At 35.3% G+C, this 19,784-nt stretch overlaps 1 protein-coding gene across 4 annotated transcripts; it reads right to left on the bottom strand.

Moving 5' to 3' along the window:
- Positions 1 to 538: 538 nt before the first annotated feature.
- LOC128552922 (uncharacterized) lies at positions 539 to 19,697 on the bottom strand (the record flags this gene model as incomplete). Of its 4 annotated transcripts, none has more annotated exon segments than XM_053534002.1 (13): positions 539 to 659; positions 4,260 to 4,406; positions 7,564 to 7,596; positions 8,255 to 8,281; positions 8,857 to 9,005; positions 10,121 to 10,335; positions 14,852 to 15,018; positions 15,718 to 15,817; positions 16,297 to 16,454; positions 16,923 to 17,028; positions 17,560 to 17,671; positions 18,271 to 18,453; positions 19,633 to 19,697. In XM_053534002.1, coding segments are annotated over 12 exon segments (1,472 nt in total), but the record flags the coding sequence as incomplete, so codon positions are not given.
- Positions 19,698 to 19,784: the final 87 nt, after the last annotated feature.

A 19,784-nucleotide genomic window follows, 5' to 3' on the forward strand; every position in this document is an offset into this window, starting at 1 on the left:
AGTTTATTTAAGTTGAGATAAATAAAATACTTTATCGAAGGATCTCATACCTGCTCCTTCTAGACTAGCTCAATAGTGGAGACTTCAGGAGGAAAAAAACAAGAGGATATCATAACTGTTCATAGCAGACTAATATAATGGTGGCAACTGCACTGGATTAAATACTTTAAACATCCAGAAAGCGAGAAAATTATTTAAAGACGGATGTTTTAAATAGAATATGTCATCTTATGAAGGCAGTTTCATACATCAATTAAGGAATTATAATGGAAAATTGTTCATATTTGCAGGGGAGACATTTTTATTAATTTAATGATTTTGGTCATCTGTCACAATATACTCACAATAATTTATCATAACTCACATAAATTTTATCTAATGACATAACTTGTTCCTCAAATGATAATTTTGGCAATGGTACATTATGGCAAAAAGTTTTTATCGAATTGCAATCAAAGGAATTATCTGCCTAATTATTTTGTCTGAAGCTGTATATAGACTCTATATAAAAAATATCACCAAGGATTTAATGACTTACATTATATTTTCATCATCTTTCTTCACTGGCGATTGCATATATGGAGGAGAAGCCTCACTTGGGTCTGTATCCCTCAGGGATGGATCAACATCAGCACTCTTTGGTTTAGACTTCGATGATTCTGTTATAATACAGAAATTTACAAAATAAATGCCAACTCTATGGGAGACTTCATCATACATCAAATCACTTCTGAAGTGACTTTACAGAGCAATCTATCTTCAAGATATATAAATTTCATTTTCACAGCAGGCTCGACTGTGGTTTCATTAAGCAGAAGTCGGAAGTTGCATAGTAGAGGTGGTTCTGGAGGTCCACCCATTTAGAACCTTTCTTATTACAGGAAAGTAGCCAGGGCTTCAGCCTTTAATGCAACCCTTGGAGACTTAAGTGTGTGTCTCTGGTCCTAAATGTTTCCATGAATACTACTGTGTATCATCTGTCTCAAAAAAATTATACCACCTCACATACACAATACAGATTTAAAACTATTTGTACAGAAGTGCTGATTCTACAGAAATTGAAGTTTAGTAAGAAATACCAACTAGGATTTACCTATGTTAAAACTTATTCTCAAACCTAACCATACCATTCCTTTTATATATAGAGCTAATATTCTAGCATTCTTCAATGAAACACAAAGAAAGCACATGTGAATATCAATTAGATATCATAAGATAGGTTAAAGATCATTTTTTCACCAGCTAATCAACAAAAGGAATACAAAAACTTAACTCATTAAAAGGTAAGTAAGTGATCTATAACATATCTATAGTTTAACTAGAATATTCTTAGAAAAATTCGTAGAAAAGCACATGTCTCTCCTAAAAGCATAGTCATATGCAAGAAGTCAATAGTGGGTAGGAACCAAAATCAAAGTGACCCTGATGGTTGGCTTAGTGACTGAATTGCAATAACGATCATCTAGGTCATCTATATGGAAATGGTTTTCAATATTCCGGTCCCTGTGTTCTTGTCGGGGGGGGGGGGGGGGGGGGGGGGGGGGGGGGGGGGGGGGGGAGGAGGAGACATACTATGCAATAAGTCCAATCATCCTATGATGAAGTGTCAATTTAAAGAAAACAAAAAATTGTGGGGATGGTGGGGGGGGGGTCAACGCCATTTTTCAGCAGTATTTCAGTCGTCATGTAACGGCAGGCAGTTAACCTAACCAGTGTTCCTGGATTCTGTACCAGTACAAACCTGTTTTCCGCAAGTAACTGCCAACTTCCCCACAGGAGGACGAATGATTTCAGACACAACGTCTTCAAATCATCACGGAGAACATATGCCCTGCCCCTGGATCGACCTCAAGACCCCGTGATCCATAGACCAACGCTCTCCCTATAGAGCTAAGCAGGCAGGTTATGAAGTGTCAATGTTCTGGGTCAAGTTGTTCTCAACTTATAGATCAGAAACAGTTTTAATGCCTCAGGGCCCTGTGAGCTTGACCTTTGACCTATAAATCCTAAAATCAATAAGGGTCATCTACTCTGCATGTCAAAACATCCTATGAAGTTTCAAGGTTCTGGGTCAAGTTGTTCTCAAGTTATTGATTGGAAAATGTTTTCATGTTTCAGGGCCCTGTAAGCTTGACCTTTGACCTACAGACCCCAAATTCATTACGGATCATCTGCTCAGTATGTCCGACAATCCTTTGAAGTTTCAAGGTTCTGAGTCAAGAGGTTCTCAAGTTTTTGACTGGAAATAGTTTTCCATTTTCTGGCCCCTGTGACCTTCACCTTTGACTGACTCCAATCATTGTGAAGTTTCAAGTTGTTAAGTGTTTCATAAGTAACGAATCAGAATAGGTTTTCCATGTTTTGGCTCCTGTGACTTTAACCTTTGAAAAAGTGACCCCAATATCAATATGGGTCATCTACTCTGCATGTCCAATTATCCTATGAAGTGTCAGCATTCTTGGTCAAGCTATTCTCAAGTTTTTGATCAGAAAATGTTTTGCACGTTCTTTCCCCTGTGTCCTTGACCTCTGACCTACTGACCCCAAGATCAATTGAGGTTATCTAATACATGTCCAATCATCTCATTATGTATCAATGCTCTGGGACAAGAGGTTCTCAAGTTATACCCCAGTGACAGTTTTCCTTGTTTAGGCCCCAATGTCCTTAACCTTTATTGGAGTGACCCTAAAAGCAATAGGGGTCATCTACACCATAAGCCCTGTCATTCTACAAATTTTGAAGGTTCTGGATCAAATAGTTCTTAAGTTATTAACTGGAAAAGGTTTTCCATGTTCTGGCCCTGTGACCTTTGACATACTGGCTACAAAAACAATCGGAGTCATCTACTCAAAAACAATCGGAGTTCCAACATCCTATGAAGTTTAAGGGTTCAGGGTCAAGTTGTTCTTAAATTATGGACTTGAAACTGTTTTCATGTTTCAGGGCTCTGTGAGCTTGACCTTTGACCTACTTATCCCAAAGTCATTAGGAATCATCTGCTAAGCATGTCCGATAATCCTTTGTTTCAATGTTCTGAGTCAAGATGTTCTCAAGTTTTTGACTGGAAATGGTTTCCAATGTTCTGGACCCTATGACCTTCACCTTTGAAAGAGTGACCTCAAAATCAAAAGGGATATCTACTCAGCATTTCCAATCATTCTGTGAAGTTTCAACGTTCTTTGTCAAGTGTTTCTCAAGTAATAAATCAGAATTGGTTTTCCATGTTCTGGTCCATGACCTTGACCTTTGAAAAGTGACCCCAAGATCAATAGGGGTCATCTACTCTGCATGTCCAATCATCCTATGAAATTTCAGCTTTCTGGGTCATCCTGTTCTAATGTCATTGATTAAAAAATGTTTTGCATGTTCTTTCCCTAGTGACGTTGACCGTTGACCTACTCACCCCAAGAGCTAAAGGGGTCATCTACTCTACATGTCCAATCATCCCATTAAGTAGCAATGCTCTGAGTCAAGAGGTTCTCAAGCTATAGACCAGTAATGGTTTTCCTATGTTCTTAACCTTTGCTGGAGTGACCCTAAAAGTAATAGGGTCATCTGCCCCATAAGCACCATCATTCTACAAAGTTTGAAGGTTCTGGGTCAAACAGTTTTTAAGTTATTAATTGGAAAAGGTTTTCCATGTTCTGGTCCTGTGGCCTTTGACCTACTGACCACATAATCAACAGGGGTCATCTACTCTGCAAGTACAATCATCCTATGAATTTTCGATGTTCTAGGTCAAGTGGTTATAAAGTTATTGATCAGAAAAGGTTTTCCATATTCTGGCCCCAGTTACCTTGACCTTTGACCTACTAATTCCAAAATCAATAGGGGTCATCTACTTGACATCTTATGAAGTTTCAAGGTTCTGGGTCAAATGGTTCTCAAGTTTTTGATAGGAATAGGCCTCTGTGACCTTGACGTTTGATGGAGTGACCCCAATAGCAATCGGGATCAACTACTCTATAAATCCTATCACCCTATGGTATTTAAAGGTTCTAGGTGAAATGGTTCTCAACTTACTGATCAGAAATGAAGTGTGATGGACAGACGGATAGGGCAAAAACAGTAGCAACACCAATATTTTCCAACTGAATGAAATGTTTAATGGATTCATCAAAAGGGTACTGTGTTTCTTGGAATAATATACAGATACACTTGTAAAAACATTGAAATTCTCTGGTTGCTGATAGGATCTTTGGACTAGTTAAAATATAATCCAACCTAAGATTATGTTACACTTGTGTACAAGCAGGTACCTGTTGCAGAAGCAGTTTTATTTTTCTCTGAGTCACCTTCCTCACTTCTCTCGTAGATATCACTCAAAGTTGGTTTAGAGCTTGCTACACTGGCACGAGATTCCCTATCCTTGGGGGTTGACTCATCACTTGAATAACTGTAACTCTCTAGCAAAGAAGAAAAGTATTCTCTTAAACTGCACAAACCGGCAGTTGAAATCATATGAGATGATATAAATACCCTAAAAAAAGAAAAAAATGAACATATTATTCTCTTACAGGCTTAATGGAAGCTTAAAAGATTGTCTAATCGATATTATTTTATCAGCACATTGTGGACCATACCTGGATGACAATAGAAATTCAATTAATTCTCATAATAAGAAGTTTTAATGATGTGCCTTAAAATTTTCCTAAATCAAACTAATGTTTTCTGATTAATCACAAAAACAGGACAGCAATGCTCAAATATTCAACAGCCTTGTCACTTAAGGAAAACAAAATGAATGAACATAGAAGTCAATAAAGGGGTATAGCTTTGTAAAAAGGCAAAATAGAGTTGTGGAACCTATGCGATGCAAGCCAGACTAATACAGTGAAAACTGTGTGAAGTTTCGATCCATACTGAGATATCCGCTTACAAACAGAACTAAACCAAAAAAATTTAATGTTAAAAAAGGCAAAACTCTGTCTAAATGCAAAAACTTGTGCACTGCAAGTCAGAACATCACAGTTAGCAAGTATGTAAAGTTTTAATCTATTTCCATTAGTGGGAAGTGAGACACCAGCTTATATACATGTACAAAACTTAACCAAGCTGGGATGCTAACGTCTATGCATGATTGAGTGCAATAGCTCTACCTTTTCTTCCAATAATTGAAGCTAAAGATTTACAAATGATAAACAATGGAGCAGTAATAACTATGATACTTGTTTAAATGTTTAATAAATATTTTTCCCTTCACCCGTTAGTAATGGATCTGCAAATAAGGTCACCGTGACAGTGGATCTAACAATTTAACTCTAAAACTGACTGAACAAGTGATACTAAACACAATTAACTGGACATGACAGCTTTAGTTCAAATATTTAGTAGGAGAAATAGCATGTTTTATGTTGTGTTTAATACAGTAGATTTTCTACAAATATATTTTAGCCACTGTCAGTAAACCAAACCAGTGCACAAATGCATTGCACTCCGGTAAATCATCATACAGAACATAGGCCACATCTGGGACTCAAACATTTGATTTACTCACTGGAAATTGTGTGCCCTACCTATACATCTAACCTATAAGCAAGGTCATGACACAGTGCAGTACATAAATTTGCGTAAACTTTTCCTGAAATGTTTTGTTTTTGTCCATCTAAAAGCCATGTGCGATATCTTAAACAGATTCAACTTCACGCATATATAATCCACCATGTTTATCAAAGCATTAATCAGAAACTATACTGTCTAAAATTTGTGTCAATCCCACGGTCCACAGACAGCAATAAATTGAAAATAAAATCTACTTCTATGCTAACTATCGATTTGTAACATACAAAAGTAGGGATGGGAACGAATACTGAAATCAATATTTGAATATTCGGTTTGCCATATTCGAATATATTCGAATATTCGGTTTGTTTTAATGGAAGCTTTAAATTCTTATTAAGTGATTGGCATATACACAACGTATTCACTTGTTTAAAGCGTGGATCATCGTACGTAATAAGGCCAAAAAATGTTTGATTCGGGTAACCCACTCCTACCTAGCAAAACCCGCCGATCCTAGCGTTTTATTTCACGATTCTGTCAGTATAATCATGAACAGATTTAACTAATTCAGTGTTTTAGCTTCAAAATGATACAAAAAATCAAAACGATTATAATTAAGACCGTCGCAATTTTATCTAAAAACAGCAGGTCGTCCCATTTAAACACGTGACGCACTGTTGTATTACCAACGCCATTTTGAAAATTTTCAACTGGCGTGTAAAAATCGTCGTGTAAAAAGCAAGTAAGGCAGACTTAAACCTCCTTCAACATGAACTTATGCATCAATCATATGTTACTTCTTGATTTTATTATAAAGTACTTCAAAATTTAATTCGAATACGGCCGATGGCGGATGAAAACCGATTCTGCAGATGGTCTGAAACGTCGTACAAAATATTGTGAAAAGATCGACAATATCTACAAGTTTGGTATTGTTTTTGAAAAAAAAAAATTTACGCCTAATACAAACTGTTAATTCGTAGCGATGACCCCAGGTAATTATGCATTGCAATGTTCTTGTTAATTGGACATCTTTTGACATGCATCTGACACACTGACGCCTGTTGCAAACTGTTAATCCGTAACGATGGCCCCTGCCAATTATGCATTGCTATTTTCTTGTTAATTTGACATCTTTTGATATGCGATAAACAAACATGACTTGGTTTTATTCTGTAGAATTAGCATGCTCATGTTGCCCAAAATCAAAGATACTTACTTTGAAAAAAAAATACAATAATTTACGAATATTCGAATTTGATTTTCATATTCGAATATTCGACCGATTTTCGAATATTCGAATATTCGTTCCCATCCCTATATAAAAGTTTATTTCTGCGTTCGAATAAATTCTGAATATTTGCCTTTTAAGTCGAGATATCTTTTTCTGCACTTTAATTTTGTGCAGTTTGTCATTTCAGAAATTCAAATTTCTGCAGTCTGTCCAAAAAAGGGAAGGCTAAGGAATCAGGAATAAACAAGTGTTTTAAAATGATGTAATCTGTATCACCAGCAATTACCAAACAACCATATAAGGAAATGGTCTTAACAATATATTACACATTCACATTTCCACATGTAAAATATAGCTTCAAGCTATACTCAGGACAAATTATTATGGTATATATTTTTTAAAAATATGGTCAGACTTGCAGAGCAGCAGAAATTTATTCCTTGCAGAAATAACAAACTATACGAGCCGCGCCATGAGAAAACCAACATAGTGTTTTTGCAACCAGCATGGATCCAGACCAGCCTGCGCATTCGCGCAGTCTGGTCAGGATCCATGCTGTTCACTTTCAAAGCATATTGGAATTAGAGAAACTTTTAGCGAACAGCATGGATCCTGACCAGACTGCGCGAATGTGCAGGCTTGTCTGGACCCATGCTGTTCGCAAATGCAATATGTTGGTTTTCTCATTGCGCAGCTCAATTATGGTAATACTGTATAAAAATATCTAACTGTTAGTTTCTAAGTCAGTCATTACACAGAATATACATGTACAAGTGTATGTACTAATGTGTTTAGAGGAAAGATTACGTGTATTCTAGTACTCGTACCGAATCTTAAGATTTTCTTAGTTGTAGGACTTGCTGTAAATCAAGCAGGCAGTGTTAGATGATATATTAAATGGACTGAATATGAACTGCTACACCATGTCTTTCCTTAATAAAGATTTCAATTTCTTGCATGCCAGACAGGATTGGAGAAAGTCGTCTTACATCCTGGGGTATAAGATGACTCACATGCTGTAATTCATGAATGAATGCATAAATTCATTTGCCTCTATGACTAAAAAAGTGCTTAAAAGTAAAGCATTCGTTTTACTTTTATTTCTACTATCAACCTAATTGGCATACAAGAAAAAGAAAAAATATGGTTTACAAAACATTTATATGCATGTACTATGATAAAAACATATCAGAGTGACATGCCATTTCAATTCCAGAAAATATTATGAAGTATTTTCTCCAAAAGTATAAACAACTATGGAGATTGAGTTCTTAAACACACAAATAGATTTGTTGTATATCAAATTATCAAATAAAAGCGATGCAAAAATAACAAAATCTACAGTGACCGTTATCTATAAATTGCTTAGAGTCATCAACAGAAAATCAAACTTTCTACAATAATTTAAATTTATATGATAAACTGCTTTAAAATAATACTATATTGCATTATGAAAGTTAAACAAGTAAACATTAAAGAACTTCTAATGTGTTCCCATCACCAGTTAAGGCTACCTACCCGATGAGCTCTGCTTCAGTTTTTGTTCTATAAAAATGAAAAATGACAAACAGGTTTTGTTATAAAGGATTTTTGAAGGAAAATAAACAATTCCTTTGGACAATTTGTAACAGTTTAGAATATGAACGTTTATCTTTGTTTTACCAATACAGTCAAACTTCGTTAACTCGAATAATTTGTACATCACCCTTCTCTCGAACTTGTTGGCAGGTCCTGGAAAAATCCCTATATAATAAATTTTGTTTGATGGCTCAAAAAACCGATCACTCGAACAATTTGTGCTGGTCCCGTCCAGTTCGACTTAACAAAGTTTGACTGTATATGCCCTATTTTCAACATGTATACACAAAGAAGTCTTTACCATTAAAATAAATAAATAAATATACTAGCATGTTCTACAGTAAATTTCCAACTGACTAAATTCAAGAACAAAAAACAACATTGCCACTTAAGGCAAATAATTATCTTTATGAAATAAAATTATAATTGAAGCAACATAAGTATTTTGATACATTTCTAAATTTCTAGCAAACAAATAGGGAGACAATGATATCTAGCAACACTTAATCTGTTTTCTCCAGTTACTAAAAATGATAGCTCACCTGAACTTTCAGACCTGCTGGATGTAGGTGGTGATTTCACCTTATCCCCTGGTCTGTACCCTCGTGCAAGATTATGAAGGGCCCTCATGGCCATGAGGCTGGACTTGGAGGCCTCAGCCAGAATCTGTAGAGCTATCATACTGTCTACCCTGTAACAGCAAATTATGAAATTGAAACAAAAAAAATCAGTTTTTATTTTTTTAATGATAAAAGTCAAATATCATATTTATCTATTAAACAAGAGCTGTCTCCATAGGATGACACATGCCTCCGATGGCACTTTGAATGAATAGTTATGGCCGATGTTAGAGTTTAGGACCTTTGACCTATGGACCTGGGTCTTGCGCGCGACACGTCGTCTTACTGTGCCACACATTCATGCGTAGTTATTTTAAAATCCATGCATGAATGACAAAGATATGGACTGGACATGCCCATCACTGCACTATCATGAAATACGACCTTTAACGTCTAAGTGTGACCTTGACTTTTGAGCTACGGACCTGGGTCTTGCGCGCGACACGTCGTCTTACTGTGGTGCACATTCATGCCCAATAATTCTAAAATCCATGCATGAATGACAAAGATATGGACCGGACACGCCCATCAATGCACTATCATGAAATATGACCTTTAACATCTAAGTGTGACCTTGACCTTTGAGCTACAGACCTCAGTCTTGCGCGCGACACGTCGTCTTACTGTGCCACACATTTATGCGTAGTTACTTGAAAATCCATCCATGGATGACAAAGATATGGACTGGACACGCCCATCAATGCACTATCATGAAAAATGACCTTTAACGTCTAAGTGTGACCTTGACCTTTGAGCTACGGACCTTGGTCTTGCGCGCGACATGTCGTCTTACTGTGGTACACATTCATGCCAAGTTATTTGAAAATCCATCCATGGATGACAAAGATATGGACCGGACACGAAAATTGCGGACAGACCGACAGACGGTTAAAAAACTATATGCCTCCCTTCGGGGGCATAAAAATCCAACATTCTAATAAGAGGAACAAAACAGAAGTTTGTTGGAAAAAATGATAAGTTTGAAATTGTTCTAAATAAATTTAGATAATATCAAATAAGTCAAGGTGCATTACTTGGGTCACATCTAGAAACATTGGTGCTTCTGTGCCGGTAATTCAACTTCAGCTTTAAGTACTTCATTTAAACTGCTTGACAATATTAAGATATGACTAAGAAAGTATGGCAGAAGAAATCAGGTTTTGCAGCCTGAGATACAATATCTTACCAGCTTTCATTTACAAGCCCCATACCACAGTGACTGAGGGCTTTCAGGGCCTCAGTGAGACCCCCACTGAGATGGTTAGTACATCGCCACACATCCAGGGCGTGCCATAGAGTGGGGCTGAGGTCATGAACACTGCTGCTGATTGCCACACTGTGAGCGGTGTGAGTTGTCATGTCTTTGGAATGGATGGTTCTTTTGCCAGTATCTGTACTTCTCTTTAAACAATATAGAACAGTATAGAAGATATGCAGCACATAATATAATGTATAATTTCATATTATATTACATTAAAAACATATCATGTGTTAATCACAACAGGTATGTGAAACATTATAAGACTATCTTTAACAGTCAACCAGATATTATCAATAATAAATGTGTAACATATTTATAAAATGTACATTACTCATACTGTGGACCTTATTTTATAACAAGTAAAATTATTTCGTAATATAAAAACAGAGGAAAAGTGAGTAAGCTGGATTTTATGGTGAATCAACACAAAAACATCACATGTATTATCAATGGAATATGGTAAATTTCAGCTTCAATGTGATAATTTTACAAGAAATCACACCACAATGTTTCAACAATTAAACAGTCATTTGTTTGAATATCAATAAATGTGTAAGATCAGCTTACCAAAAAATTCAGAAGCATTCAATTTTGATTGATTACTACTGTTTGCAGATCAAATTGCCCTTTCGTCTTTTCTTAAATCGATAAACTTGTACCTTTACAGCGATGCTGGAGCTATTTTTGGATCTCGTCTATACAGGTAACTCCGCCTTTCCGATACGAGTAAAAACTACTGAATGAATTTGTTTACATAGACTGCGCTTAACTGGATTGTAACAGATGTACTAGAACTAATCTTCATTTAAAATTTAAATGAATCTTGCCATAATGCAAACTACATTTAGGTAGCGTGGATATGAAAAAAGACACCCTCTTATACATTACAGGCCTTTTTCTGCCTAAATTTCAGTACCTTTTGCTGCATATTTTTAAATAATGTACCTCGTGTTTATTTTTTTTAACAATAATTATAAAACGTGACTGACTCGAGTTGTTGGATTCGCTCATCGTTGATTGAAGGGCATAAATTCGATTGCCGGAACCGACCATGCTTCTTCCTTAATAGAAAAAAAAAGTCGGCAATTTCTTACGGAATATGTAAGTCTTATTCTAACTAATTCGAAGCGATCCCAGGAAACAGTTACGAGTAGTTTTCTCCACTCGAAAGAAATTGTCATTGCCAGATTTGGGTTTAAATGCTGATATTGTTGCGAATATAAGATAAATTCAAATAAAACTTACATGTATCAAAAGGTAGTCCAAATAATTTTACTCAAGAGTTGAATATCGTTATATTTTTGACTGGTTGATAACAACTATCTATTTACGTCCGATACATTTCCATACACAGGTTTATTTTTAGGTTACACGCCACGCCTATGTCATCGACATTTTTTTATTTACTCTATGTACTTACTATTCGCATTATGGTTAACAATTTCGTTTTTACTGTATGTTTTTAAATTGATGGCATTTTCTTCTTATTAAAGATTTTTCTATTCTGTTTTTGCCTTTTCTAGCCGAAAGTCCAATTTTATTTTTCGCATTGATTTCAATTTATTTACTTATAAGACATAATAGCTATTTGCGATCGCGCTGTATAAAATTTTACCGGTAAATTTATGAAAAATCGGCCGTTTTTATGTAATTTTGATTAGTTTAAAGTTTGTATCTTAATGAAAATGCCCTAATATTCTAGCTACATCTATCTTTTATCGACGTTGAAAGTTTGAAGCAAATCTGTTGGATATTAAAAGCTCCACACGCATTTCCTGTGTACGGGACACCTAAATTTCGCGGTATTATTCTTATCTAAAATTTACTTGTTTTTGGTTGCCAGTCGTCGTCTGCTTGTTTATTGTACGTTTTCACTACTGGATTTTCCTATGGTGACTTCTTTCTTATATCCATTACTCTGCTCTGTATGTTGTTTATGCCACCATAGGTCCCTAACATCTATTTACAAATGCTTGCCTAACTTTACTGTAAATGATATTTTCTTCCTATGTTTACTATTTGTTTTTTTATAGTTGTTTTATTACCTTTGTTTCAGTTCTATGTAAAACATGTTAAAGTTGTTTTAAAACTAGCTAAAATATGATAAAATTTTATAAAATCAGCATCGGCGTGTGCAAGCGATAAAACCAATAATTACTGCGATTTATCCTCAATTATTTTGGTCCTTTTAGAGTGACCTTCACAAATATAAAACAAACTAAACGTCGAATTATTTTGACTTATGTGAGTCTATAACTGGTTCTTTCCATGAACGAAGACAAGGCTTATCAACTGCCTGTATGTTAATAACTGATATAATGTTTAAACGACTTCAAATAAATAGTAGATAAATTCACATAGTTTTACACGTAAACCCCACCAAAAAAAATCAAATAAATCAGTTTTTACGGATATAACAATTACATTTTCTACAAGTGTTGCGGAGCTTGAAGGTTCAATGATCAATGATACCTTTCTATAAAACCATGTATCCTTTTGCATGGTTAGAAATTTCGTCGATAATAATTGTCATAACAAACAAAAAACGCTGTTTTCATGTGAACGTAGTTGAAATATTCTATATTCTACTTTTGAAACAATATATATCTATTATCTCCTTATTCACTGCACTTTACAATGTATGCAAGTACGGCGATACTTCAAAGATAGAGTCAGAGCGCGCGCTTTGTGTGACGTATAGATAAAGAAAAAAGTTTCACCACAAAGTGAATGAATGAGGCGGGGTTAACCTGTCAGCATTGTTCCAAAAATAGCTTCAGCTTCACGGTTTTTGTGACGTAAAAGAGTAACTCTGTCGATTTCAAAAAGGAGGAAAGGGCAATTTGATCTGCAAACAGTAGTAATTTCTCTATGTTTATTTCAATATTCAGGACTGAAAATGCTGTTACAGAATCTGCGAATAAAATATTAGCATAATTTTAGACAAGCTTTTCTTGCCTACCTAGCAGGGAAAGCAGGGTTCTCGCCAGGCTATTATCGCCTGTCGTGTGCGACATGCCTTCAGACTTTGGGTTGTATATTCGACATCCCTTATTTTCCCCGTCATCCCTTAATTGCCGAAGCGACATGTCATAAAATCATCCCAATAAACACCCCGATTAATTCGATACTGTATTCAAAAAGCTACCACGTGCTACCCGATAGTTTAGGTAAGGCGATGCGAGTTAAGATAACCGATAAACCAATGACAGCTTCCTATATGTGGAACGTGTGACGTAAATTTCATCGTAGCTCCGCCTTTAAATCCTTTTGACAGGCGGCATCTTGTGATGTGTACATGAAAGTGACTGTTTTCGCAAGTTTTAATATTATACATGTCATTAGATATAATGACAGATGATTCAACAATTATCGTCCGAATGTTTTTCGCAATCAAGGAAAGACAATGTAAGGAATTAAGTCAAAAATTGTGCAACACGGTTAAATGCTTTTGAACAATTATCGCCGTAATATTAATGTTTTTCACATGTATGAAATATGTTTTCTCGGGCGGAATATCGAAAAGACAATGCAAGAATTAATGTTTTCTGTCGTCACTTTCAAAATAGAACTTGTAGAGAAAGGTTTGAAATACCGAACTTGTAGAGAAAGGTTTGAAATACCGTTCGTGCATTATTTCAACACGGACGGACACTTTGGTAGAACCACCGACCTTCCGTAAGCCAGCTGGATGGCTTCCTCGCATGAAGAATTCAACGCCCCGAGTGAGGCTCGAACCCACATCGATGAGGGGCAAGTGATTTGAAGCCAGCGACCTTAACCACTCGGCCACGGAGGCCCCGGTCACAATTTCAGAATCCCTCCCAGCCACGCCAAATGGCCATTGATCCAAAATGGAAACCAGCGTTTCCCTGGATGACAGTCTCAGATTGTGTTGTTTTACATGTATGTACAACAAACAGTTGACATTTTCAAAAACTTAAAATGGATAAGTTTTCAGCAAATAAACTCCGCAGAAATAGAAGACATAAACTTTAAAATACAAATAGATCTGTGTGCAGTGCTAAAATTGTGTTGTTTTATGTACAATAAATAGTAAATGAACATTTTTAGCAACTTAAAATTGATGAACTTTTGTCATTCAGCAAATAACTCCATAGGACTTTTATGACCTAATATCTTTTCTTGTTGTACATGTAAATGATGCTTATTAATCACTGAAAATACCACTATGTTTTTCACTCTGAAATGCACCAGAATGCACCAAAAAGAGTTGTAGTAACACAAAATTTTCTGGGGTGACCCCCATACCCCCCATGCAGGAGGGGAGACCCCTGCCGCACCCACCCCTTTGCTCGTCAGAAAATATCCTTCTGCAACATGCCTTCAGAAAATCCTGGCTAGAACCCTGGAAAGTAAACATATGTCCAATCACATGCCAGGGAGAGATATTCCTGTCTATCCCTAGAGAAAAACCTTATCTAAGATAGCGTTTTGAACATGATAGGCAAGAAAAATTATCTTACATGTCTGCCTGAATAAAACAGCTTTCTTCCCATTCCTCTGGACAACTTGGATAAAAAACCTTGTTTTTCATTCCATATTGTCCCTCAGGTAGAGAAAACCCCGTCTTAAACAGGCAAGCATGTAAAATCCTTATAGAAAAGATTTAAGCAACAGCTTGATTATACATACAGCACTAGGTCTACTGAGAGCAGATTTCCTGATGTTATCACCCTCCTTGATATCTCCAGGTTCAAGTTGTGTATCTGACATGATGATTTTACCAACAGTTATGATAAACCTCAGGGACAGAAGGGCATTTGGATAGGGGCTGTATGCTTCCTGGCATTCCTGTAGCCCTAAAACACAAACCATATTTACCTACCCATATACTAGTAACAACAAGTTACATGTAGAAACTATTTAAAAAGCAACTAGAAATAAGCATAATAATTATGTAACTTGTAATAGTGATTTTTCCAAAACAGTTATAAAACTTGCCTATAACTGATGTCCAGCAACATTGGTCAGACAGCAATATTTTATAAAAAATATTCATCATTAGGTTCAATCATTTTAGACTGTGACAAAGGTATCAATACAATATAGGGATGTGTCAGAGTACAGTATGAGTTTGATACTGATTAAAAGGAAAAAGCAGAGTGACTATGAAAATTATTTTGTCAAATCAGTCTAACAGCCAATGAAATATTTTTTTTTTCTTGTTTGGTTTACAGTCACAAGGACACAGTTCATATGGTGACTTTTTTTCAAATTCTGACTGAAAAACAAGACCCGAGGTGCCCCTCCTTGCATTATTTCTGGTATGGTTGGGTACCTTGGTAGAACCAGGGACCTTCCATAAAAAAGCTGTATCAAATTCTACACCCAAAGCAAGGCTTTGAACTATCTTAGGTGAGGCGAGTGATTCAAAGTGAGCAAACTTAAACATTCTGACATGGAGGCCCTTTATTTTGAATATGGTTTTGATGATCAGGTATGTTACTGCAAGATTCTGTTCATGCTGATATCAACAAAAGATACTGTGATGAGTTTACCATCAAGATATGTAAAAAGTCTGTTTTTAAACTCCTTCTGTCCTGATAGTTGTCCAGCCATGTGATGATAGAATAACCGTGAAAATACCAACTGACCCATCTGCAACAAAACAAGGGATTTTCAAATGGTGCACAGTACAAATATATATTTTAGCAAATGTTCTCAACAAACAAAATGTGTCATATTTATTCATTCAAATTAATTTAATAACTTAATTATATACTGCTAAACAGGAGTGCATGGTATTACAAGAGCTAGAAAAGAAGATAGCAACTTGACTATTTCGATACTGGATAGTGAAATTGGGAACATCTGAGGAAGCCAGAGCTGTCATATTTACTAGAGTGTTTAATGACTCCGAGTAGGACAGCTCTCCATACTTTGTGTAGTCAAGCTAAAAATACAGCAAGTATCATACTTATTATTATCAAATGAATCAATCTATTTGTAAAACAGCATGGACTCAAGAGATGAAAACTGAAATTATTTAAAAAAAGAAGTCAGCATCAAGAAGAAATTTCAACTTTTTGCAGAATCACAGAACAGTTATGAAATGATCAATTTGTAGCAAATATTACCTTCAATAGTTTAATTTCACCAGTTCTGAGATATGGTTGGTGTACAGCATCTGTCCGTAACCAGTACAGCATCGTCTCGGCAAGGAAAAACAGAGCAGGGATATGGTACTTCTCTAGTGGAGACTGATCAAGGGAGATTATCAATACATCCAAACACTCTGTAATAAATAAATGGTGGACATATTGTACATCTTTTAAATAAGCAGTGCAGTATAAATCTAGATCAATTTTCCTTTTAAGTTAATTCACCATCCATTAACGATATGTACATTGTACTACCCTCACGACATACATATGCTAAACAAAATCCATCTGTTAACCACTTCTCAGGCATTTGGCTCCAATTAATTTTGTAGTATTAAGATTTCCTGACAATTTGTAGCTTTTCAAGTATAACATAGTCTATGGAAATTGCAACTATATATAACCAAAACATTATTTTTCAACTCATAAATAGCTTAAAAAGGGAAGAGGTTTGAAATACAGTGAACACTGCTTACTCCTAGAAGTTTTCCTTATATATATTAAATCGCCTGAAACTCTTGATACCTCGAGCAGTTTGCTCATCCCCCAACCATTTATTGCAATTGGTGTTTTTTCTATGGAGAGCAAGGAAACAACATTACCTTCTTGTATCTTGCCCCTACACTGTGCCAGCTGAGCCAGTTCTGTCCATGCCATTGGAAGATTTACATGTTTTCCCACTCCCCCATCCTTTAAACCTGCTCTCCTCTGTAATATGTTTTTTAAATAATGATATTACAAGATATGTTGTATAACATGCTAAGCAGAAAAATTGCAACATGTGCTCATTTTTGAAATTAAAGAAGAAACCTTTGAAAGCAAATAAAACTTACTTTGAAATACTTTCAGGTCTATATACTTGACAGTCAACAATCATGTATTTGTATATTACAACTTTAAGAGACACGCAAGCAGATTTAAGTCGTTAAGCAGTTTTAGTCATCTGAGTGGTCATTGCATCCATTTTTTACTGAAAAATTTAACCACTATATTGAATATCACATGCACTAACAAGCATGGAAACAGATTTGTGTTAGTTACACTTTCTGTATCCCTTTCACAAAACATATGAAACATAATGTCAATCTCAAAATCATATAAATTGGATTTGTTCTTCATCATACATTAGTAGCCCTAACATTTCTCACATGTCATCAAAGTATTTTTTTTTTCATTTCCACACTCAAAAATTTATTAAACACATAACAAACTGGGTTTAACTGAGTGACAGATATCAACCTTTGATCTTTCTAGCATCTTTTGAGCAGACTGCTCCAACTTTTCTTTCTCATCAAAGTCTTTAGCATTGTTGTACTCCTGCACAAAATCTTCAGATACCTCTAATGGATTTCTGAAAATAGAAAAATTGACAAACCCTGAAACATACTTGAAAGATTTTCATGATATCTCATGACTTCTACTACACATTTAGTCCGAAATGCTTTTTTTCCTGAAGACAGGAAGCTGCTCTCACCTTTACATTTACGGAATTTCAAATTTTGTTTTTGAAAAAGTTGCATTTTAACTAAAAATATGGCAATTCAATGGACAAAGGCAGATATTTATAGAAGGAAGAAAAGCTCTGTTCCATTGTAAAATTCTCAGTCTATATGTGAACAAAGTCTGAATTCGTAGATCTCTTTGGAACTTTGTTTTTGTAAACAGTGGAAATATGATTACATATCTCTTTCTGATCAACTGATACCCAAAACATTCTTCAGTAACACCCATAATATATCATTAAAATTATTCATTATAATACATAGTTTAATAAACTTATAATTTGTGTGTGTGTGTTTTTTAATCAACTTTCTTTTTTACAGTGTGTGGACTTCCATTTTGATCAAAACTGTATAATATTTATTTATATCCCTACCAAAATCTTCTTAAAAGTTATGTTCCACTGGATGTAGATGTAGACAGACAAAACTACCGGCATTGCAAACTTACCTCGTTGGTACAAGAACTTTCTGGCTTTTCAGTGTCTGTATGTAGGACTGTTTCAGTAGTCGCTCCTGTAACTCAAGTCTCTGTGTATGGGAAATAATCCCAAACTTGTGGACTATCGGGATTTTAGTGATAGGCATACTGCCCCTATGCTAGCTGAGCTCTAGCTGCCTCACATATTTTGATCTTAAATAGAAAACAACACTTGTCATAGAGCATAGAGTTCTACAATATAAATTGTTGCAATATCCATGGAGAATTTTTGAAGTCATGTGCATTTTTCAGGCAAAATGACAGCTAGCGTCTTTCACACTACCAAACAAAAGAACTATCATTTTCAATGAAAGAGTTATGCTGAGGGATCATGAAAGGAATTGCTAGTCATCAAACAAAACGAGTCCTGCACAATTTCAAGGACCTTCAGGCTGCCAGGATACCCTAATACTTCGTAACACTTGAATATGATTATTTTACTCAATCCATGCAATATTTAAGATGAAATGCTGACTACAATTATTTGAATATTATTTTTGTTGTATGGCACATGCTTTGTAGGTAAGGTGTTGCTACTTCCCATGCTAGTCAAAATAATTCAATGTACAGATTGTTTTATATTTCTGACTGGCAACCTAAACATCAAAACTTTGAAGGACCAAAATAATGGAGGATGAATCACAGTACACAGTCATGTAACAGTACATACATAGGTTTAAATCACCAGAAACTTCGTAGTTTTGGATAATATTTGATAATTTTTTACATAAATCAATGATGAATTGAATCCCTTTTTGATACATGTATTAAAGTTTTATAAATTTCATTAGAAATTGCTTCAACTATTTTGGTCTTTTGAGTGTTAAATTTGATGCGAATGGGGATATTGCCCATATGAAAAAATTATCTATCGCATCAAATTAGTTGGACTACTTCTCATGCCAATACTCACCTAATCTTAAGGTTAGTCAAAAAAATTTAACAGCAGTTTGTTATATATTTGTGACAAGCAATCCTATGGAGGATAAATCACAGTACACAATCATGCAGTCATGTAAAGTTATTAGTTTTATCACTTGCACATTGCGTGTAGATGCGGTAAACGTTAATCATGTACAGTAATAATTTGATTGTTTTTTTAAATCCTGCATGTTAGAAAGAGAAATACTCGTAACCTCTGGTTAAAAGCTTAGCTTATGTCTGGAGTTATTCTTAAATGAGTGCTAAAACAAATGAGAAGACCAGAAACTTATCATCTCCCTATTCCATGTCACTGCGAAATATACGTAAATGTACATTTAAAGGCCTAAAACAGATAAATCTGACTCAAGTGTTTTTTTAAAGTGGTTAATTATCACTTTAAAGCCTTACAGAAATAATTTCTCTAGTTTCCATAGAATTTATGTATACTACGCACGCGCACTGACCACCGGAAACGGTGTTAATGTAAACATTACTTCCAGCATGTCACTCATAAGTTCGAGGCCTAAAGTATGCCTGCTTTAATTATTTGAGCAAATGAA

This window comes from Mercenaria mercenaria, unplaced genomic scaffold (genome assembly GCF_021730395.1).
Source record: "Mercenaria mercenaria strain notata unplaced genomic scaffold, MADL_Memer_1 contig_3292, whole genome shotgun sequence".
Classification (NCBI taxonomy): Eukaryota; Metazoa; Mollusca; class Bivalvia; order Venerida; family Veneridae; genus Mercenaria; species Mercenaria mercenaria.